The sequence below is a fragment of the Mustela nigripes genome, chromosome 8 (assembly GCF_022355385.1).
Source record: "Mustela nigripes isolate SB6536 chromosome 8, MUSNIG.SB6536, whole genome shotgun sequence".
Classification (NCBI taxonomy): Eukaryota; Metazoa; Chordata; class Mammalia; order Carnivora; family Mustelidae; genus Mustela; species Mustela nigripes.
The window spans coordinates 2,979,020-3,002,008 of record NC_081564.1 but is presented as its reverse complement, the minus strand read 5'-3'; the positions used below and the strand labels follow the sequence as shown (position 1 = coordinate 3,002,008).

Below are 22,989 nucleotides of genomic sequence, written 5' to 3'. Positions count from 1 at the left end.
CCGAGCGTAGGCGGAGCCCCAGCCGGCCGCCCTGCCTGCAAGCCGGGCTCAGACGCTGCCTCTGGGCTGCTCTCCAGGCTGACGGTGCTCAGGGGCCTGGGTCAGGGTTTCTGCTTGTTTGGAGTATTTATTGACTTCCTTTTATGTGGCAACTTCCTGTTTCTTTGAAATCTGCGATCCCTCTTGGTTGACGAGCCCGAGAGCAGCCACCCCATAAAAGCATTTACATCTCCGGGGGACAGAATGGTGCTGGGAAAGCCTGCTGGGCGCAGGGATCACCTTCAGAGTGGGCCGTGCACCCAGAGGCGGACGAGCTTGGCTGCAAGGGAGGCCTCCTGATTGCTTTCAGATAAATAAGTAAGACGATTCACTGGTCATCACTCTTTCTCCCAGGCTCCTGTGTTTCAGGCTGTCTCCTGGACCGGCCGTGCTTACCGCCCACCCCTCCCCCTTCCCCCCACCCCTGCAAGTTTGGTAGCCTGTCGTCCAGAAGGCTCGCTGTGCATTTTCTGCGCCACCAGAGTCCGCTGGCAACGGACACGAGGCTCTCTGGCTTCGGTTCTCCTTCCATCGGAAAACCACAGTTCCCACTGAGCTGGCAGGTTGGGGAGGGAGCCAGCGCGATCCTGTGTGTGCTGGAGGTCGGCCCCGGGTGGGATTGAGGACCCCAGCCCACCCCTCTGATGCCAAGGTTTGGGGGGAGCACGCAGAGGGGCGTCCCCGCCCGGCGCCTGGCACAGGGACCCGTCAGTGTGCACCACGCTTGCTGCCCCTTCCCCTACCCCCTCCAGACCGGGGAAGGGCTGGCATTTAGGCTCTGTGCCCGCCGACCCATCTGTGGCCGCTCGGCATTCCAACACTTCCAGGCTGCGTGTCTGCCGGCCTACGGCTGCTCCCTTCCGGGGCCTGCTGAAGCGCCCCTCCCTCAACAGGTCGACAGACGTGGAGGTGGTTTCGTCCACCCTGAACACTGTGCACCTGCAGGCCTGGCCATGGCATTTGGACCCAGGGCTTCCTGCAGTTCCCCCAGGACGGAGGGGTGCACCTGCCCATCATGCCTGTGCAGAAGGCACCCACACCCCACCCCACCCCCAGACCTCCTTGTGTGCACCCAGTAGGGGTTGATAAAGCAGCTCCATGTACCTGGCCCTCCCCTGGGAGGGGGTTATCACCAGATAGAAGATGAGTGGGGAGTGAGAGGAGCTTAGAGGGACCAAGGGTCCCAGAGGCAGGGGGAGGTGAGCAGCGCTGGTGCTGTTATCCGGGTGGGCTCCCCGGGGATGGAGCAGCTCTGCACCCACCTGTCCAGGGCGTCAGCCATGGACACTGTTGGGTGTCCTGGAGTGTGGAGGGGAATGGTGGGAGGAGTGAGGATAGAATAGCCTCCCCCGACCCCTGCCCCCTGCTCCCAAACAGGGGAAAGGTCAAAAACAGGCCACACCAGGAATTCAAACACCTTGGATTCACATATTCAGATATAATCTCATTACATATTTTGTTTCCTTTTCCTCTGCATTTGTCAGGGAGGGGGAAAAACAGGGTATAGTAACTGCTCTCTGCAAAGCCACCACGGAACCTTCCGGAAGAGACTCTCAGCTCTGGGACTCTGACATCTTGGTCTTATCTTTACCTCGTTAGCGTGCAGGGCGTCCCGGTGAAGGGAAAGGGAAGCATCCTGACTTTCTCTGGTGCAACCAGGACATCTCCAATTATAATGGAAATTTGGCTCCTCGGGGAGAGGAAGGGCAGGGCTGATTGGCAGAGAGAAGGGGGTATGAAGATGAGATGTGGGCCCTGCAGACATTTCTTTTCTCTGTAGAACCAGCTAGGGGCTGGGAGGCTTTTTCCTTTAACAGAACAAATACCTGCAGACATTGTCTTGCCTCCCTTTGGCAAAGCCGGCACATGCACAATGACCAGCGGGGGACGGGCTAGGACACAGAATCGCTCAGCCGTCTTTCTTGCGACCCGAAGGGAAGGGAGATAAAGCCACTCGGAGGGGCGGCATCCAAGCCACGCTGACCCTTGCAGCAGGAGAGACAGTGAAGGCGGAGTTGCCTTTGGGTGATCTGGTGTAGCTTTGCCTTTCCTGATGTTTTCAGGCTCAGATGCATCCCAGGCAGAATAAAGACCAGGGAGAGCGGTCTGACGCGCAGGGGAGACAAGCCCCAGTTCTCTCCGGGACCGCGGGGTGGGACACCATTAATGCAGGAGAGAACAGCCCGATCCAAGCCCGGAAACCAGGCACCGGCAATGTTTATGAACGAATTTTATAATTGGATATTTCAGAAGACATCAAAGTGGGAATCACGGGAGAAAATTTATTTCAATTTACGCTGAACGAGCAGTCATGAAGCCCATGCTGTGTTCTCGGCTCCTTACTGATGCGTGCTTGTGCCATTATCCCCCCGATGCTACAACCGAGGCCTCTTACTCTCTCCACTCCAAGACAAGGAAACTGAGTCACGGAGAGAGAGTCCTTCATCCATGGCGAGACATGACCACCCTACGCTTACTGCATGGTCTTGTCTTGTTTTGAGGATCACACGTCTAGAAGACCCTGACAGGTGAATACGACAACAGATTGTTCTCGGGATTTCCAAAGGTACAACGTCTTCACACAGAAGAAGAGGTCAGTGTGTTGGATATTCACAGGAGGGAGAATGATGTGAAAAGCAGGAAGTAGCAATTATGAAAGGCAAGAATTGGGACTCTTTCCGGGTCTTTCTTGGGAAGACAAGGCATTCGTGGTCGTGTGGGCCCTGTGTGATTATCACACGCAGCAAACACACAAGTATTTATGAGTTGTGCCCGGCTGTAATAGTGGACACAGCAGATGTCACATGCTAGGGAACGCAGAGTGGACAGACCGTCTGTGGATCCTGAGTACTGTAGGAATAAAAAACAAGATAATAAGGAACTACTTAAATAGGACAACTTTGCCGAGTATCTACAGGGCGAAGACAGAGTTTGGGCACTTCTAATATAAAGCTATATAAGTCTCAGCACGTGTGTAACTTGATCCCTAGCCTGCTGCGTAAGTGCTTTGTTAAAATGGAGTAAATGTTCGTGGTAGACTTCATTAGCTAACCAACAGCCGTTACCAAACATGTTTTCCCTTGCATGGGAGTGGAAGCCACATAATCCGTTTCTGGTCCCTGGAATATATGGGTGCCATCTGAGAAATCCATAAGGAGAGAGACATAACCAGATAGCTCTCCTGCATTGCTAATTCTGTGCCCCTGATGCCCAGGATAACAGAAGGATATATCAGAAGCTGTGGCAGCTTTATTGTGAGCGTGAGTATTCAAGCCAGAGTGTACAAGGCATTGAGAATGGTCAAACACAAGCACTGAATGCACCCCGTTCCTGGATCACTGAGGAGTGGAGTCAACAGCCGAGAGCAACAATGCTCTCCTTTGATTCAGTTTCTTTTGTAGTTGAAAGCATATTTAATTGCTGTATTTTAAAAACAAGGACATCTCTGATCTCTTTGTGGATACCAAGATATCCCCAAAAAGGTGTGTTTGAAATGTTCATCACAGCTTTATTCACTAGAGTCCAAACCCAGAGATAGCAAAGGTATCCCTCAACATAATGAAAAAATGAAGAGTGGTATTTTCATATGATCCAACCCTACCCCGCCATGAAAAGGGGTGGACCCTGTATGTGTTCACACAGCCACGTGGAGGAATCTCAGAGACGTTATGCTGAGTGAAAGATGTCACACACAAAGATGATGTTGCCTATGATGCCATGTATAAACCGTTCTGTAACCAGTGACCTAACGTATGGTGGGGAAAAATGTCAGAACTCTGGCTGGATGTAGAGGGGTGTGGTGGATTACTGGGCAGGTGGCTTGAAGGGACTTGCTGGCCACGTTTTGGACCCTGATCAGGTTAAAGCTACGTAGGTGAGTAGGAATGTTACTGCCACGATTTGTACATTTCATCGTGTATACATTTTGGCTCAAAAGAAAGAAAAACCTAACAAAGACTGAATTCACATGAGTCCGTGTTTAGGATGTTGCACTATAAGCGTCGTGCATTCCTTTGAAATGCATCCCCAAGTAAGAGTGATCAGTGGATGGCCAGGGGTGGGTAGATGGGCTGGTGGGTGAGGAAATATGAGATGTGGTGAGCTGTTGGTGGTAGAAACTAAGCAGTGGGTAGACGAGTGCTGACTGTGCAATTCTTTTAAGTTCTCTGCATGTTGGAACTTTACATAGTAAAATCTGGAGGGAAGAGTTTCATGGAGGCACGGCAGAAGTTCTACCGATAAAAGGTTATGTGTTTGGAAGGCAGCAGCATCCTTCCTTTGGGGAATGCAGCTTTTGGAAATGCGACTCAGACCTAGGAGTCTAGATGAGCCAGGGGTGGAGTTTATTTCTTGGGACTGAGCAATTTATGCAAAGCTTCGTGCAATGCCAGGGAGGAATGTCTCCAACAGACACAACAGGGGACATGTCAGTGACCAAATGAGCTTAGCCTCCAAGACCAGAATAAACCTGTAAGCCAGCGACCCTAGGATTACGCGGCATTGAAAGTTTCAGCAAGGGACATTGAAATTCAGGTACCAGAAGTCCTCACCCTTGGGGGAAAGCATGGCTGAGCTCCAGCCTTCTCTCCTTTATTAGAATCGACATCTTATGTGGCACAAACAAATGTGCATTGAAAGTTCTCAGGCTCAGCCCTGCCCTTTCTGGGCCCTTGGTGGATAATGCTTCTATTTTCTGGGCCACTGATTTATTTGTGCAGAAAATGAAATAATGTGATGACTATTAATGAGATTGAAATGGAAAGCACCTGGGCATAGATTACGAGAACCTTTAATTTTGGTCTGGGGTTGTTTTGCAATTAACCCACAAGTCTGGCCAATTGTGGCTCAGACAGGGAGGAAGAGACAGGAAGGTGGACATGGTGTCCACATGGAGGGGGCCCCAAGACCACCCTGTAGGCAGTCTCCACCTTCTCATTTCAGGAGACCAGAAAAAACCTTTAAGTTTCTTAAGTTCTCTCTGCATGTTGGGTGCAGAGTAAAGCACTGGGTCTCCGTGCTCAGGAAAGAGATGGAATTTGGAGGGACAAAGCCCCCCTGGTGAGCAGAACCAGACTCAGAGCCCACCTCTCCTTTCCAGCCACTTAAACTAGATATATTGTTACCTTTTAATGATGCAGAAGTGGTGAGGGTAACTCACTGTTGTAAATTTCTCAAAATGTTACATATAATTTTCTTTCCTTTTTCCCAAAAAAGAAAAAAAAATTCCCTCTGTCACACCCTTGAAGTCACCGTTGGGGTGTCTGTGTGTGTGTGTGAGCGGGCTCCCACATGTGCGTGCGTACACCACACATTCCTGGGATTCCAGAAACCAGAAGCAGAAGACTGTCTGGTTTGAATTCCAGCTTAACGACCTACACACTGTGTGATTGTCTGAGCCCCCATCTCCCCGTCTGTCATGTGGGAGCTTTCCGGGAAGGGTGACACGTATTCCTGTATTTACAGAATTTGGAAAAGTCGTGCGTGCTGAGAGCAGAGTGCGGTATATATTTTGTTACATGTGATGCGTGGATTGTACATCAAATGTTTCAGTGCTAGTTCTGCTCTGCCAGACACAGTCTTGCCAGTCCTTTGGCCTTACTTGACTTTCCTCCCCATCACCCTGTCCCGGAGAACCTCTGGGTTAGCACTGTACTGACCTCTCGGGGTCTCTAACTGGGGCAGAGAACCCATCGCATGGGTGCACTATAGGTATTCTGCTCTTCTCTTGAGAAACTGGTATTTTATTGTCCAAATAGGGCATTTCTCTGAGTGAAAGAATGTTTTAGTAATAATTACTCCGCAACAGCAGGTGTAAATGAGGCTGTCCTGGGAAAACCAGATGTGACCCCACCCTGATCGTCACCGTCTGTGCAGCTGCGGAACGCTCATGCATGCATCCCTGTGCTCCGAGTTTCTCTCTGCCTGAAATCCTAGGAAGTAAACTCACCCCGTCATAGGGCGGAGCATTTTTATTTGTAACAAACCCTCGGTGTGGCTTTCCTACGTAACCCAGCCAGCTTCCCCTTACCCTCAACTCTCGCGTGCAGCCAAGGAACAGCCCTCCTGTGATCTTACACCTTTGCCAGCCCTCGAGTTCAGTGTTTCCGTGTTTGAAGGGTGACAAAGGGTACCTCGTGTTTGTTCTCTTGTTCATTTCCCTGATACGGAGGAGATGAATATTTGTCTTTTTCTTCCTTCTCCTCTCCTCCTCTTCTTTGCATAGCTGGGCGATTATGACACCTGATACTTAACGCTTGCCAAGCACTTGGGTGATAAGGCTGGTCCCCTCTACTATCATAAGCTCCCCGGAACCAGGCAGGGCTTGGTGTGATAAACCTTATCTCTGTGGCTGGTAGAACGTTCTTTTTGTTCACCGGTCATTGCCGTATCATGATCCCGGCCTCGCCGAACCCACAGTGTCATTAGCAAGAACAAACAAAGTGTGGAGGAACAGAAGCGTGATCAGGGAGTCCGTCATCTTTCGTCTGGGCGCTTACACACTGGAATGTTCAGGACCAGATGATGCCGTGTGTTGCTAGTGGAATTAAAATCAATTAAATCTTAAAAGAGCGGGTATTACCATAGGTGGCCGGGGGGGGGGGGGGGGGGGGGGGGGGGGGGGGGGCACACAGGTTTTCTCTTCTGCACAGATCAACCAGACGGCGGGGTTTTAGAACACGGCGTTAGGGAGGTTTGGGAAGCCTTAGCGAGGATTGGCAGGATTCGCTAGTGGCATGTGCCCAGCCAAAGGAAGGAGAAAAGGGAACACGAGTGCTTTGACAGCCCGGCGGGGGGGGGGGGGGTGTTATTATATCAGGTATTATATCAGGGAGCCAGTGGTGTGAGGTGTGGTGCCGTGACTTGCTCAGCTCAGGGCTTACTGGTGCTCTCAAGGACACGGTTCTCGGGGTGCCTGGGTGGCTCTGTCACTGAAGGGTCCAGCTCTTGCTCTCAGCATAGGTCTCGATCTCGATCTCGGGGTTGTGAGTTCAAGTCCCGCATGGGGGCTCTACCTCTTCAACCCTGACGCGGTAGCCTTTTGCTCGAATCTGGCCCCTCAGCCTCCGAAGCTGCTGCTGGGGCTCCATGCATCAGTTCTTCACAGGACACATGCCTACTCTCAAGGAAAAATGCGTCCGGACTCTTTCAAGGGCAAAGAAATGGTTTCCAGAAGTCGCATGCCCCTGCAGAGCAAGCCTCCCCGTCGCTGGCCAAAACTGCACCCCAGTTTCTAAACCAGTCACCGGAGAGGGAAGGGGGCTCGCAGGTGCACAACAGCTCCGCACCATCCCTTCCTCCAGCGCTGGGGGAGGGGGCCCTCCTTCCTGGGAGGAATTGGTCACTGAAGTTTGCACAAAATTAGGGAGAATGAGGGGTTGGCAGTCGGGTAAGCACGTTGAGCGTCCGCTGTGGCCTCTGGAACTTTCCTGCCCCTACCTCGGTGGTCTTCCCCTGCCCCACCCACCCAGTCCCAGCGTGTGCCTGCCCCCATCACCTCCCGCTTGTTGCATTGGTGCAGCTAAGATGACTGACACCCGTTCCGTCCAATGACAGAATCCATTTGGCTCCGGGCCCAGAGGCGAAGCTCTGTCTGATTGGAGCCCAGGGTTCTGTTTCCCCGGAGGAAGGACCACTGCCCACTACCTGGTGGTGATGGGGAGAGAGGTTAGCATGTCACTGTCACCCGCAGTAATGCCTGACCATGTTCTCAAAGACCCCTCCCACTGGGCAGGGTGACTTGGAATAGCTTTGGGTGGACCCACTGAGCACTCAGAGGCAGGCGTGGCTGGCTGCTTGGCTCCTGTCCTGCCCCCCCCCCCCCCCCAGCACCCTGTGCCCTCACCCCTGCTCCAGCTCCTGTCTGCAGAGAGGTCTCAGGGAGTACAGCCAGGGTTTGAGCCCAAGCGAACTGGTTTCACACCTGCCCCCCTCTCTGCAGAGGGAGGTCATTCTCCTCCTGCTAAAGGAAATACGCTCCTCAGGTGTAGTCCCATTGAAATACGACCTGGGTCTTCATCAGAAGTGGAACTCGGTTCTTGATGCGCAGGGGTTGGACCCTGAATCAATCCACCGAGAAGGCAGGAATTTGGGTGACCTTCAAACTGAGTCTTTATGTAGGGGGTCCCGGCTATCGTGATCCTTGTATAGACAGCAAAGGCAGGAGCTCCCAGTTACCTGACAGCAACCAGCCTGCCAGCCAGCTGCTTCCGTCGGTGCCTGTGTTCCTTCTGCGAGGCAGCCAGAGTCGGACACACACACTCAGCGAGGCTGAACACCTGCCCAAGGTTGCACAGTTGATGAGCGGCAGAACCGGCTTTAAATCCTAATCCCTCATAGGCTAGAGCCCAGGATCGTACCTGCCCGAGGCTCCCCAGAAAGGTAAGGGCAGCAGCATCAATAATTCACAGAGGACTGAGTCGTTGCTCTGACCTGTAGCTAAGTACACGAAGACACGGTTCAGTGGTTTCCCGGATCATATAGGAGCTGTGTGCTGTGTGCACTGTGGAGACTGTTTCCAGACCCACACTGCGGGGACGCACGGATTTGACACATGGTCAGACAACGGGGGAGGGGCTCTGAGCCCCACACGCTCTCAAGAACGCCAGGGTGCACGCTCCCAATAGTGATTTCACGCCCGTTCTTGTAACAGCTTGTCACAGCAATTAGCGATGCACCCGGCAAGTGGGGAGCCCGCCCCGCAAGCTCAGGTTCCACCCCCGGATGTCTGCAGGTCTTGGAGGAGCCCCGCAGCTCGGCTTTGGGAAGGGCAATCAGTTTCTAGATCTGACCAGCGCAAGATCAGCCCCAAACGTGGCCTTCCTCCATGAGATCGTTCCAGACTGCTCACCGTCGCCGGGGCAGAGCTGTCTTCTTGCTGCTGTGCAGTGCTCTGCGGCCAGTTCCTTTCTGTTGGAGCCCTGGTTAATGCTGCCTGCTCGTGTCATTTTCCCATTTATCTATACCTTCTTCCCCACTTTCTGTTGGATCTCAGGTGCAGAAACCTGCCGCAGTTACGTTTCATCCGCAGACCGTCTTCATCTGTGGTCTCTGAGTGCCTCTCTCTCCCTTGCTTCATCCACTCATTCATCCTGCTTCCTTGCATGTGGCACTAAGATCGCAGGACACTGCTGTTGTTACTGGAGGCCCACACCCCTGTTCTCGACCTCCTGGGTGTCAGGACCCCTTTATACTCTTTTTTTTTTTTAAGATTTTATTTAAAGAGAGAGAATGAGAGAGACAACAGAACAGTGGGGAGGGACCGAGGGAGAAGGAGGAGCAGACACCCTGCAGAGCAGGGAGCCCGATGCGGGGCTCGATCCAGGACCAGAGACCATGACCTGAGCTGGAGGCAGTTGCCAAACAACTGAGCCACCCAGGTGCCCACCTTACACTCTTAAAAATCCTTCAGAACCCCCCAAAAAGCAGTTTCTTATGTGGGTCCCATACATCAATACTCAGAGTATTCAAAACAAAACCTGGAATTTTTTTTTAAGTGGACTTTATAATAACCAGTAGAACTAGCAGGTTATTCAGCATACCCATACATGCCCGTTGCGTGTTAACAAAATAACGTATCTTGTGAGAAGTAACAATGTCACAGTATTACGGCGAATTCAGTGGGAAGTTTCACGGCCTTCCACGTCTGCAAAGCTGCTGTGTTCAAAGGCACCTGGTTCCACCCACCCGCTTCTGCACTCAAGCTGATGGGATGTTTTGGGGCTGAATCTCTGACCTCACAGAGCAAGGTAGCCGGGGGAGGAGTGACCTCATGGACATTCCCAAGAGGGTGTACGGAGCCTTAGAGCACCTCAGAGCAACCTTCAAGGACCACTGACCGCTCTGTGGTCTCCTACCCAGTGACAACCACGCTGTTTCACCCTTCTGTCCCCCAAACCCTTAATGTCTGCAGGGCCGACTCTGCCGCCTTCCCCGGGCCAGGAGCTACAATGTATCCTGGTCATGGGGGATTCAGCAGTTCATGTGTGACACTTAGCAATGCTCAGCACAGTGTCTACAACCCACGCTGAATGTCCCTTCACACCTTCTACGAGTCCTGAAGGAATGCCCATTTTAACTGGGAAAATAGAGTCATGAGGAGAGAAACAAGGTCCCTGTTCCATCGCTTATATTCAGCTGGGAACACACACTCTAAAAAAGAAACAAAGACATAAATAAGGCGTCTTCTTCTTTTTTTTTTTTTTTTTTTTTTTTTTTTTGACAGACAGAGATCACAAGTAGGCACAGAAGCAGGCAGAGAGGGGGGGAAGCAGGCTCCCTGCTGAGCAGAGAGCCCAATGCAGGGCTCGATCCCAGGACCCTGAGATCATGACCTGAGCCGAAGGCAGAGGCTTAAACCACTGAGCCACCCAGGCGCCCCAAGACATCTTCTGTTAGTAACCCGTGCTGGGAGCAAGCTAACAAGAGTCATCAAGGGTGGCCGCTGGGAGACTCAGATGACCAGAATAAGCTGATCCCAGAAAGATCTGAGTGAGGAAGCATTCTAGAAAAAAGGACCAGCACATGCAAAGGCCCTGACGTTTGGATCCTTTGTGTGTCCAATGTTTAGAAAACGAACCTTTCTCTGCTCTCTTGTGCGCTTGCATATCTACGTGGTGATGCTTTGTTCTTCATTTCGTTGGCAAACAGAAATGTCAGAACAGTTCCTGCAGTTTCGGAAACACACTTCTGCTTAGGAGAAATCGGCGGAAGTTTGACGTATTTGATGTCCATCTAAAGTGACTCCTGAGCTCTGTTGAAGGCGAGCCGGGCCGCATCTCTGGTTGGGATGCCGCTGTTACCCTCCCTGTGGCGGATGCCGGGGCACCGTTGGTTTACTCCACAGGGCATTCTTGGTCTCCGGCAGCAGGACCCCAATCCGAGCTGTTCAAACAAAAACAAAAGGAAACCCCGCTCCTGTGATATAGACAAAATAATTGAAAGCTGGGATTCAAAGAACTATCTTTGCACCGATATTCTCAGAAGCATCATTGACGGTAGTGAGAAGGTGGAGACCACGAAAGTCTGCCCATCAGTGGTGAATGAACAGAATGTAATAGAGCCAAACACGAGAATATTATTCAGCCTTGAAAGGGAAGGGGAGCCTGACACCTGCTACAAGCATGGATGACCTTGAGGACATCCTACAAAGTGAAAGAAGCCAGGGGCAGAAGGACAAATACTGTGTGATTCCCTTTAGGCGAAGCACCCAGAGGAGTCACGTTCTTTGAGGTCGGAAGTGGAATGGTGGGTGCCAGAGGCTGGGGGAGGGGGAGGATGGAGTTGTTTTTGAATGCGGACAGTCTCAGTTCCCGAAGACAAGAAAGTGCTGGAGAGGAAGGTGCCGTTGACTGCACAGCCCCGTGAATGGGCTCAGTGCCGCTGAAATGTGCGCTTGAAATGGTTCTGCTGGCAAATGTTATGTTATGTGCATTTTGCCACCATTTTTTAAACAAGGAAACTGATTCAGTCTCCTAGCCAAGGAGTCTGGAGGTGATGCCAGATTCGAACGGAGCTGGATGAAGGGGTTCGAATGGTGTCATCAGAATTCTGTCTTTTACTGTTTCTTGGAAGATTTCCACCAGGTAGACCAGATGCCCCCAACAGTGTCAGACCCACAACCCCCCAGTTTGATGAGCCTTGGAAAGGGAACTTCTTTCCTATTACCCTTTTAGAAAAATCTATTAAAAACTCTGATTGGCCAAGATTGGGTTATGACTCACTGCCGTGGCCAGGGCACGTGGTAGTTAACGGTGGCATTCTGTAGTTAGGATGGAAGAGGCGTGTTCGTCAAGGTCAGCTGTATCCTTGGTATCAGGGACCTTTTGGAAACAATGGGGGACTATGTGAGGCACCGTACTCTCCCAGTACGCCTTTATAATGCTCAAGGTCTCAGGGGTGGCTCAGCCTTCTCCCCAGGACTTCAGTGCTACCGACATGTGTGGGCCACAGGAGCTGTCCCTCGTCCAACGTGGCTTTTCTGCAGAGAGCCCTTCCACTGCTGTGGCGACGTACATAGCTCATGGACACAGTGTCAGTTATGGCCCCGGATAGCCTTCCTTTCTTTTCTGGTTCACCTTCTTTTCCACCAAGAGCATCCTTCCAGCGCTGGAGGACAAACTTCCAGCGCAGGAGGCTACAAACAGTAGCCTGTCAGTTGGGAGGAAACAAGCCTACTTGTTGCAATCTCGCAGTAAGAAAGGCACGGTGGGGTGTCAGGCTGATGCTTCCTTCTGAAGCAGGCTTTGGGGCGGCTGGGTTTCCTTGCTCTCCTTTTCTTTGGTTTCTTACAGAATGGGCCCATGTGGCAGCAGCAGAGTCGCTGTAGGTGACACGTCGGGTCTCTACGCATATCTGGGCTTGGTTTGTAAACGAAACTGCCCACTTGCCCAGACAAGTGCTGGTGGTCACCACTGCTCATGAGACCCCAGCCCAAAGCAGCCTGTGAACATGAGAACGCCCTTGCTGGAGGAGTGGGGCGTAAGACCATCCTTCCCTTCTGTCCACGGTGGCAGTTGTTGTAGCCTGAACTGGAGGAGCCCATCCGGGTACTGATGAGGCGGACTCCCCAGCGCCCGGGAGTGGTCTCCCCTCCTTCACTGCGACTGGGAGTCTGCTCGTACTTAGCTTGTAGGAGGACACGCCCTGATCTCAGGAAGATATGCTGACTCTCAGGAGGAATCATGGTCATCTGAGCCCACTTTCTTTTCTCAGCTAGTCCTTCTCCCAGTTCCAGTTCCAGTTGGGATGGTCTCCTGGCCCATGGATGCAAAGAGAAGTCTTCTATGGCATCTCCGAGACAAGGTCTTCCGAAGACAAAGCCTTTTGCCATCCTTCATATACCTTGGTCCTTCTGTGTCCTGCTTCTGCTGGTAGTTGAAGCATATGACCCCAGCACCTGGGGCAGTGATCCTGGAACAAGGAGACAAAACCCAAGAGCATCATGGAGACGTCAACCACGTAGGAGCTGACCTCCATACATCCTGTGCTTTGAGATGGTTAAAGCTCTTTCTTTCTTAAGTATGCCGTACACTAACTTTTTGCAGCATGAAGCCTTCCTCATCACTAACACCAAAACTGTGTTTTCTGTCAAGGACAGTCAATGTAGGCTTTGACTTCTGTCCACGTCCTCTCAAGAGACGTGCCATTCCTTGCGATGCAGTAATTAAGAACGTAGATTCTGGAGCCCAACGGACTTGCCCCTTGTCAGCTGCAAGTGCTTTAACTTCTCAGTGCCTCAGGGGCACGAGGCAGAACTTGGGCTCGCTGAGTGGCACAGCTAGCCCCCGGGACGTGGGAAAGCCTCCCATGATAACAGTTGGGGCTGCTGGGATGTCCTCAGTGCAGGAGGGTCCCTGGCTGCCCACGGCACGGAGGGCTCCATTGGCATCAGTAAGGCCTGTGTTGGACGTCATACTGGAGGAACCAGGAAATACAGCGCTCGCTTTTAAGAGCTCACGATCCAGGATGACAAGTTCCTCACACCAGCATCTGCAGGTGACTTCGCTGAGAGCAGAAAACAGACGCTCACCCGAAATGTGGAACGTCCCAGAAAGAGCCGCCTGCCGGGGAGGCTTAGTTAGGGTCTTATCTGTGTATTTCAGAAACCAAGTGCAACGTCAGCCTTCGGGCAATCACTAGAGAAGTAAATATTTATTAGAATTGCTCAGTAAATATTTTTGAGTACCTGTCATGTCCTGGGCACTATTCTAGACCCTGGAAATACTACCGGGGACAAAGGAGCAAAGCCCTTGCTCTGTCTGAAGAGGCGTTCGTTCTGGTCGGGGAGACGCATTCACAAAAAGTCAACAACTAGATAGGTCAGGCACGGATAAAGGCTACAGGGGAAAATAGAGTGGGATACGGAGATAGAAGAGCTATGGCAGGTCCCGTGCTGTAGTGATGTGACCTGGAGCAAAGAGGGCCGGGACAGCAGCCATGTGGACATTGGAGGGAAAGGCATGCAGGAGGAGGGAACAGTAAGAACAAGGCTCAGAGGCAGAAGTATCCAGAGCCTGGCAGAGCTGGGTTGTGGCGAGTGACGGTTGGCAAATGAGGTCAAGAAATAGGTGAGTGGGAGCTTGTGGGCAAACGGACCGTGCAGGGCTTGAATAAATAAACAAGGGTAGAGAGCATCTAGGAAGGGCCAGAGACAGGATTCAAACCCAGGCAGCCGAGCCCAGAGCACATGCTTTCAACGCCCCCTCTACACGTGTGACCTCCTGGCAAGCTAGAGAGATCGCAGCCCGCACCCCCTCCTGGAGGTTCTCCTGCTCAGAGGAGAGCCTCTGCTGCGGTGCAGAAGGGAATGTGGACGAGCATGTGCGGGGAATTCGAGAGCGCCGTGTCCCACATTGCACCCTACAGAAGAGCCAAAGGAAGATGAATCCCCAGGGTGCTGGAGGGGGGCGGTCGAGACAGCGGCCAGGAGGCGATGCTGCCTGGGCATGGGAGGCTTAGCGTTCTGGGTCATCCTGGGTCGGCCACTAGGAAGGAGGCTTCACCGCGTTGCCGGGGAAGGTGAAGCTGTGGGGAGACGCGGGACTCCCACGGGGGCGAGTTAGTAGGTCAGCCTCATGAAATATTGATGGACCTGCTGCACCGCCGCCTTGCCCCTGCCCGAGCGCCTCCGTGCCCCGCCAGCGAGGCTCGAGGAAACTTCAGACATTTGCAAGGAGTTACTTAAGGAGCCTTGACACACTTGCTGGATGGGCTCTTTTGCCTTCTTGGGTTTTATTATTAATACATCCTTCCATACTGGGTCTTGACGGACGTGCAGTCTAGTTGCCTGTCAAGTTAAAAGCGGCATGTGTGTGCACATGTGCGTGTGATCCCCGGATAGTTTTGCCTACCACCGGGGGAAAAGTATGGCATCAGGGACCATGTTTCCAAGCCAACACTTCCTCAAGGGATCACCAGCCCCTTCCCCAAGGGGCAGGACAATCTGGTGGTTCTCACCCTGGAGTCCGCCCGCTCGGATCAGACGCTCCCTCCGTGGCTTTGATCCCCGCGTGATCCCGAGCTCGTTTCTCTGTGGCTCTGTATCTCTTTTTTCTCACCTGTTTAAAAAGGAGCATAGTCCTGGACCCCACTCAGCCGAAGGGTTACAAAGCCTTTATTGTGTTTTAAGATGATAATGTCTGAGAGCGCTTTTTGGTTTACAAAAGAATTGAAAGGAATCTGTGTAAATTACCGCCTCCCCCACCCCACCCCTGCCCCGCACTGCACAGGGTCCACCAGGACCAGCATCCCCACCAGCCGGGACACTTGTTCCAACTGATGAAATGGCTCTGACTCATTACCCCCCACAGTCCACAGGAGACAGGACGGGTGGCTCTTGGTGATGCACATTCTGTGGGTCCAGACAAACTTACCATGGCGTGTATCCATCCTTATGGTATCATGCGAACCCTTTCCTAAAAATCCTGAGCTCTGCCTCTGCCTTCCTCCCCCTTCCTCACTCCTGGCAACCACTGATCTTTCCACAGTCTCCATAGCCGTGCCTTTTCCAGAATGTCACGGAGTTGGAATCACACGTACACAGCCTCTCCAGACTGGCTTCTTCCACTTAGTGATGTGCATTTAAGGTTCCTCCGTGTCTTTTCGTGGCTGCATTCCTCGTTTCTTTTTAGCGATGAGTCACGGTCCCTGGTCTGGATGCGTCCCAGTTTCTCTATCCACCTACGGAAGGACATCTTGGTTGCTTCCAAGTTTGAGCAGTTAGAAAGAAAGCTGCTATCAACATCTGTGCTCAGGTTTTTACGCAGACGTGAGTTTCAGCTGCTTTGGGGAAATACCAAGAAGGGCGATCGCTGGATCGTACAGTGATTGATGTTTCGTTTTGTGGGACGCTGCCAAGCCGTCTGGCAGAGTGGTCGTGCCCTTCTGCATTGTCAGCGGTGAGTGAGGGTTCCACTACTCCACACCCTTTCCAGCATCTGGCAGCATCTGCGTTTTGGATTTTGGCCATTTTGATAGGTAGATAGTGACCGTGCAATGCTGTTTCAACATGCACTTTCCCTGGTGACCTGGGAAGGGACTGTGGTTTGTTTTTGTAAGTAGTGCACGGAAAAAACACTTCGCAGATGGCCTCGCTGATACTGGGAATTTCAGTAGTAAGAGTCAGCTGTCTGCTGTTGGGCGTTCTTGCAAACACAGCAGAGCTCTGAACGCCAGGCTGGGTCCCTGCTCCCATTAAGGCAGCAGAAGGAACGTGGTTTGGTTTTGTGTTGGCAGCATACCCACAGAGCCTGGTGAGTCCCGTCTCTGGGATCTCGTGTCCTCGGCCCCCACGGCCCCCCATAACCTCCCCACATCACATTTCACCTGGCCTGGGACAGGAACTACCCTCCTGATGGTTGATTCCCCCATAATTAGATTAGCCCCGTGCCAGCATCCTCTCTGAATTTGATAAGGTGAGACCATAAACATTCTCTACGGTCACACACGTGGGATCACAGCGCGGTAATCTCAGAGCAGCAGATGCACGTAGAGCGTCTTGGGGGAGCACATGCGAGTTATTCTGGGCAATTCTGATGTCTTCCGGGTGCCGGATCCACACGGCTGGCTGGGGGCTTGGCCTGAGGACAGGGTTTCTCCATCTGTCACTTCGGAGAGCCAGGCCCAGGGCATCCTTTGTTGTGGGGACTGTTCTGGGCATGGTGGGATACTTAGCACCTTCTTGACCCCCAACCCCAGCCATCGGCTGCACCATCTCCTCTTGGAAATGGCCAGAAACATTCTCCCTGGCAGATGCCACTTTCTCCCCGGGAGGAGACCCTCTTCCTGGGAGCCTCGCTCCGAGTGACGCTGGGAGCACCCAGAGTTTCTAGCAGGTGGCTGCTGGGACCCCTCATGATACACAGCATGGAAGACCTTTGCCTGTGGGGCTGTAAGCATGGATTCCCCATCTCAGGAAGACTTGCCTTCCACTGCCAGGACCCTGTACAGCTCCTCGTTTCAAAGCTACGTGTCCGCCCTTTTCCAGAACCATACCTCTTTTCAAAGTCACGGCAACCTGGTGGCCAGCCGGCATTTATAACAAGAATATCTCGTCTTGCCCTCCCCACCCCCATGGGGAACACGGGTGTATGACCGCAATACTCCTCCCAGAAATCCTTACGTAAGACCGTTCAGTGCACGCTGACCCCATGTGGGCTCGGCACGTGACACAGTAGGAAACCCAGAGCAGGGCTCTTCAGATGCTTGTCTCCAGACCACCCAGTCCATCTGCAAGCCCCCTTCTACTTCCAGCAACTGACTGGAAGGAGATAGGGGGCTGGAGGGACTGATCAGCCGGCCACGCAAAGACACAACCAGATAAGCCAGCACATGAACCTAATAAGACAAATGACTTGGTATTTAAAAAAAAAAAAAAAAAAAAAAAGAATGTAACAGCCAAATGCCATGAATTGGCCTTGTGTGGATTCTGATGGGAGCAAACCAATTACATCGAGTAATATCTTTGAGATAATTAGGAAAATTTTTACATTAGGAACTTATTAATTTCATTAGATGTGATAATGGGAACATGATCATGCTTTAAAAAAAAATCTTGAGATATTCACAAGTGAAACAGTGCAGGATCTGGGTTTTGGTTTGAGATATTTTAGCATGAAATCATTGAAGGGGATAGACTGAGCGAGGTCAGCTATGCATGGACGGCGGTTGAAAGTGACTGATGGGTACGTGTTACATTGTTGCTATTCGCTTGAAATCGTCGCTACTAAGTGGTGGGGTCGATGCAAATTTTTCTCGCAGTAGAGTGAGGGCTATGTGACCACCTACCAAAGAAAGTTCATGCACCACACTCTTTCTTTAGCCTGAGAGACACGGGTCATGGTATTTCCTTCTGTTTGGGTTCCAGTGAATTATGTTCATCTGTAATGGTTCACTAAACTTAGTCAACACATGGCCCTAAGTGTGTTCCTAAAATGCCAAGGAAGAGTGTATGATCTGTTACAATGCAGATTCTATGGTGACACGAAGGCCAGCCCCAAGCAATGGGGGAGACATGTTGAGATCTGCTGTCGTTGAGGGATGGGTAGAAGTTCTTTGTCATCTGTCATGACAACAGAGTGAACATCACTGCCATGACGGAGGGAGTAACAGAGAACCAGCGAAGCGATGGGCCACGGACAGAAGGCACCCTAGCCTCCCCCCGGGGGGCAACGGCAGACAAAAAGCACACTGCAAGGTTAATGGAAAATCATTGGCAACGGGAAGGACTGTTCGTGGAGGTGCAGGCAGGTTGAGGCATGGAGGAACTAGCTTTGTACCCCCAGGCCTGAAGGGGTGGAGAAAGCACTGTTGTTGGAACCTGGTGAGTCCTGGAGCCTTGGGGAAAGACTGTCCTGATGCAGGGTTGCATCAGGGTTGCACCTGTTGCTGCATGGAGACCCGTAGATGCCCCACTTGTCCCTCCCCTGCCCTGCAATCTGGTATCGTGTCCCCAGTGGCCAGACATCCCCGGAGTGAGGGTAGAGGGTCCCTAGAGTCAGCCACCTGGAGCACAGAGTAGAGTGAGGGGCAGGGCCAGACCTGGGGCTATGCACCTGGAGAGTCCTTAGCACACGTGTCAAAGGCCGGCCCCGCCTCGTGGTTCGATGAGACCAGGTGGGTGTTGGCATGCGGGATGCTGGGAACATTTACCATATGCATCGACCCACATAGCGCCGATCTTTGTCATTTAGGGGCGAGGAGGAGGAGCTGGTTTTCAGTGGCCATGCGCACATGTGTCCTCATATACATACATGTGCATACGTGCAGAGGTACACACAGGTGCATATGTACATGGCATGCACACACGTGTGTGTGCACACCCGTGCAAGGGCAGGTACACACACACCCCTACATGTGCATGCACACAAACCCACTGGTGTGTGCACACACATGCACACACACACACAAGTCCTTCTAGGCAGTTGCAGTGATGACCTCTGGGACATTCTCCACCTCCTTGGAACCTGTCTGTGCCTCATTTCTGGGGGGACTTCACTCCCATAGGCAGGCAGAGGGCTGCCCTGATAACAAAAAACCTAGGAATGATTCAAGAGGACGTACCAGTGGACTGGAAGCTGTAGGAATCGTCCACTCTGAGGCAGAGAGGGGCGAGCCCCCTAATTTTGCCTCTTAGTTGAAGGTCACTTGGTCCATGCCTTGGGATGAGGATGGTCAGCTCTGTGCCAAGAAGGGTCAGAAAATCACTGGCTCTCAGTCAAGGATGGTTTGACTGCCTCCCCTCCGCCCCAATCAGAGACATTCGGGAGAGTCTGGAGACATATCTAGTTGTCACACCCGGGGAAGGGTGCTACTGGCATCTTCTGGGAAGAAGCAGCTAGACATCCTACAATGCACGGCTTCCTGTGGCAAAGTGATGTCTGTCCCCACATAGCAGTTGAGCTTGAGTCGAGAAACCCTGATGTCAGTGAATAAAGGAAACCGGGGGACGCGCTCATGAACAGCGTTGCAAGCAGGCTGAATCTACGTGGAGTGGTCACGCTCACCCACACATCCTATTTGCATGGGGAACGCTGCCCCATCTCCTAGCCCGCACGTTCTGTTCTCATGTTTTCTGCCCCCGCCTTCCTGGGTGCATTGCTGCTCCTGCAACACTGGGCTCTTTTCCAGGATGTGCAACAGATTGCTACAGACTTGCATGTTAAAAGAGCAGCCGTGTATGAGCTCAAGGTGCTGGAAACCAAATTCTGGGCTGGGGTCTCCCGAAGCTGAAATCGGGTGTTGGCAGGGCTGGGTTCTTACCTGGGGGCTGTAGGGGTGACTCTTCCTCCAAGAACCCTTAGGCTGTTGTTGGCTGAACTCACTTTCAATTGTGGCAGTACTGAGGGAGACCCTCCGTCCCTGCGGGTTGTCAGGGGAGGCGGCACACATTCAGCTCCAAACGGCTGCCACGCATCCCTGGGCTCATGCACGGCCGCTCCCTTCTCAAAGGCAGTGACAGCAGGCCACGTCTCGTCACACCTGGACCCTCTCTGGTAGTCCCCCATGCCACCAGCCAGAGAAAAGTCTGTTAACGCTGGGCTGAGGCGAGGAAGTCAGGCCAACCCTCAGGGTGCCTAGTGTGAGGCCAGCTGGATGGGTTTCTAATTCGCGTCCACAAGGCTCTGGGAGCAGCCCCCAGCTTCGCTTTCGTGGGATCCGAGGTAGGAATCATGGGGTAGCTTCCAAACCCAGCACAGGACACGCGGCACCACGATGTGCCACACTCAGTGTTTGCTGAATGACTGAATATCCCAGCAGTTTAAAAAGCAGAAATCCAGAATTTTATATGGGAGCTTTTAATTTCATTTTATTTTTAAGTCATCTCTCCACCCAACGTGGGGCTCGAACCTACAATCCCAAGATCGAGAGTCCCCCGTTCTACCCACCGAGCCATCCAGGCACCCCCTCAACTTTGATTTTATTTTCCCATTGTCAACTGTGTACATTTGCGAGTGCTTCCGTAACAAGGTACCAGGTGGTGGCTTAAAGGACAGGTGGCTCATCTCATGGATTTGAGGCCAGAAGTTCAGAATCAAGGTCCCATCTGAGGGCTCTGAGGGAGCACCTGGCCCCAGGCTTCTCTCCAGGGTGCACGGATAGCTGGCTTCATCCTTCCGTTTCATTGTCCAGTATGCCGTCTGTCTACTAGCTGCTCCTTCTTTGGAGCACACGAGGTCACCGGTCTTTGCACTGGGCCACCCCGGAGCTGCCCATGAGCTGGCCTGCCTCTGTGTGCATGCGAGGTCATGTTCTCCAGTCCTGGGGGTGGGGGTTCGGCGTATGGGTTTAGACGGAAGTACACGTCCGGCCCGTAATAGCAACTAATTATACGCTTTCCTTTATTACATACTCTGCGGATCGGATTTGGCTGACTCAGCCTTGCAGGGCCAGAGACCAGGTGGTACCCGGCCCCCGCCCTCCACGTCCCCTCCTCACACCGCACAGATGCTCATTCCAGCAGCAGCTGTGCCAGTGGCTTCTAGAAGCTTCTAGGGAGAGCATGTTACATGCAGACTCTAGGTCACCGAGAGACAGATGCATCGGAGGACAGAAGTTGGGCTTTCTGGGTGCCTGGGTGGCTCAGTGGGTTAAAGCCTCTGCCTTCGGCTCAGGTCATGATCCCAGGGTCCTGGGATCGAGTCCCGCATCCGGCTCTCTGCTCAATGCAGAGGCTGCTTCTCTCTCTCTCTCTCTCTCTCTCTCTGCCTACTTGTGATCTCTGTCACATAAATAAATAATATTTTTTTAAAAAAAAGTGAGGCTTTCTGTGTTCCGAGTTTGCCCTCCTCATTGATTTTCCTTAAGGAACTCGTCATCCCTGTGTTGCACCGAGTCCAGCACCTTTTGAAAAGAAGGAGGGACACATTTGGGTTTCAAATGCTGAGAAAGCGTGGGGACATCAGGTATAAAGGCATGTGCAGGTGCCATGCGGCAGCTCGGGGACAGCCAGACTGAAAGGGAGCACCGCCCCCCCCCACCAGGACAGGGTCACTCCTGAGTCCTGCGCCGATGCCAGTGTCCACCCTGAACCTTGCTTTTTTTTCCTGGAGGGAGAGGGTCCAGCATTGGAGACAGAGGCTTGGAATTGCAGTGATCAGTTGATAGAGGGTCACGTCCCTGTCTCTTTGCACCACAGCAACCCCACGCTCCCCAGCCCAGGGGTCCCCCAGCCCCGAGGCAGAGTTCTGCACTCACCACGCTGGGTGGGAAGGGGGAGAGCCCTCGCGTCCAGCTGCTTCATCAGCAGACTCTGCAAATTCTCCTTGTTCTAGCCTCATCCACTCCTCCCACGTCGGGGCTGGGACCACCGATCCTGGGGACGGGCGACCGTGGCATCAGCCCTATGCGCTCTCCCCCTTCCTGCCGACCATGGGCAGCTGCATGTGGGAGTCCTGCTCCTGCATCTTCTCCCAGGCTCGAGAGTCTGCAGCAGCCGTGCAAGTCCTCTCCCTACGTTGTCCTGACATGGCCCTGTGCCCCCTGAATGAGAACGACTGTCTCGGGCAGGCGGGCGCTCCCCCTGAATGCCTCCCGAGGCTGCTTCTCGGTGTGGGGTGCCCAGGGACCCTTCCCCTGCCGCCCTCCACCCACCTCCGCTCGGGCCACGGAAACGCAGACGATGGAACAAGCAGGGGAGGGTGGCAGGGCCGTGGAGCAGAGCGTGGGCCCCTCGGCAAAGCTCGGTCTTTAACGCCGTGGCTCTCTCTCGCCTGTCTTCCTGCCCGCAGAGCCAAGGTGAAGAAGGGGGTGAACATCTTGGGCACCCGGACCAGCGAGCCCCGGCAGTGGGACGTGAAGCAGGAGCTGGGCAACGGGGGGAAGCACGCCACGACCACCGTGCTGTGCCAGCGCCTGGGGTCTGGCGCGCGCAACAGGTAAGGCCTGATGACGCGGGCTCCGGGGACCGGGTCGCCGTCTGGAAGGCTTGCTTGACGCCCACATTTACCCGCTGCTTAGCGGAGCTGTGAACCCCTCGGCCTGAAGGTCTGGAGGCGCCTCTGTCACTGGCAGGACCCTCTGGTGTCTCCAGGTGGGGCAGGCTCGGCTCTGGCTCTGAGGCTGCGGTTCGGGCTTGGAGCAGAGGCTTGTGAGCGTGGTTGGCTCTGCCTCCCGGCCTCGGGCATGCGCTCCACCTGGGCTCAGGTCTCTGGGCTGTGTCACCTCCCCATGCCCCAGCCCCCCAGACTAGCAGCCGCTGCTTTCTTCCAAGTGCTCACTCTTTGCTTGACATTGTGCTTTATAATAAGAAATACGTATTTGGGCTTCCTCCCTGTTCCCCTCATGGGGCTCCTAAAACCCTGAGAGTTTCCTTATGGATGAGAGCAGCAAAGGTGACTTTTCTTACGTTAATGAGGTGACTTTTGGAAAGCACCTGGGCCTCCAGAACCCCACCCCCAACATCTCCCAGGGGCAGAGGGTCTGGAGTTTGACTTCAGTTATCAGCGGCCGAGG

The 22,989-nt window shown here is 53.1% G+C and overlaps 1 protein-coding gene across 1 annotated transcript in view; it reads left to right on the top strand.

Annotated features, from left to right (window-relative positions):
- TMEM132C (transmembrane protein 132C) overlaps nucleotides 1-22,989 on the top strand; it is a 289,840-nt gene that overhangs the window by 164,661 nt on the left and 102,190 nt on the right. The window contains exon 3 of the mRNA XM_059408191.1: nucleotides 22,266-22,412. Coding sequence (XP_059264174.1) covers nucleotides 22,266-22,412 — 147 coding nt within the window. The remainder of the gene's footprint in view (nucleotides 1-22,265; nucleotides 22,413-22,989) is intronic.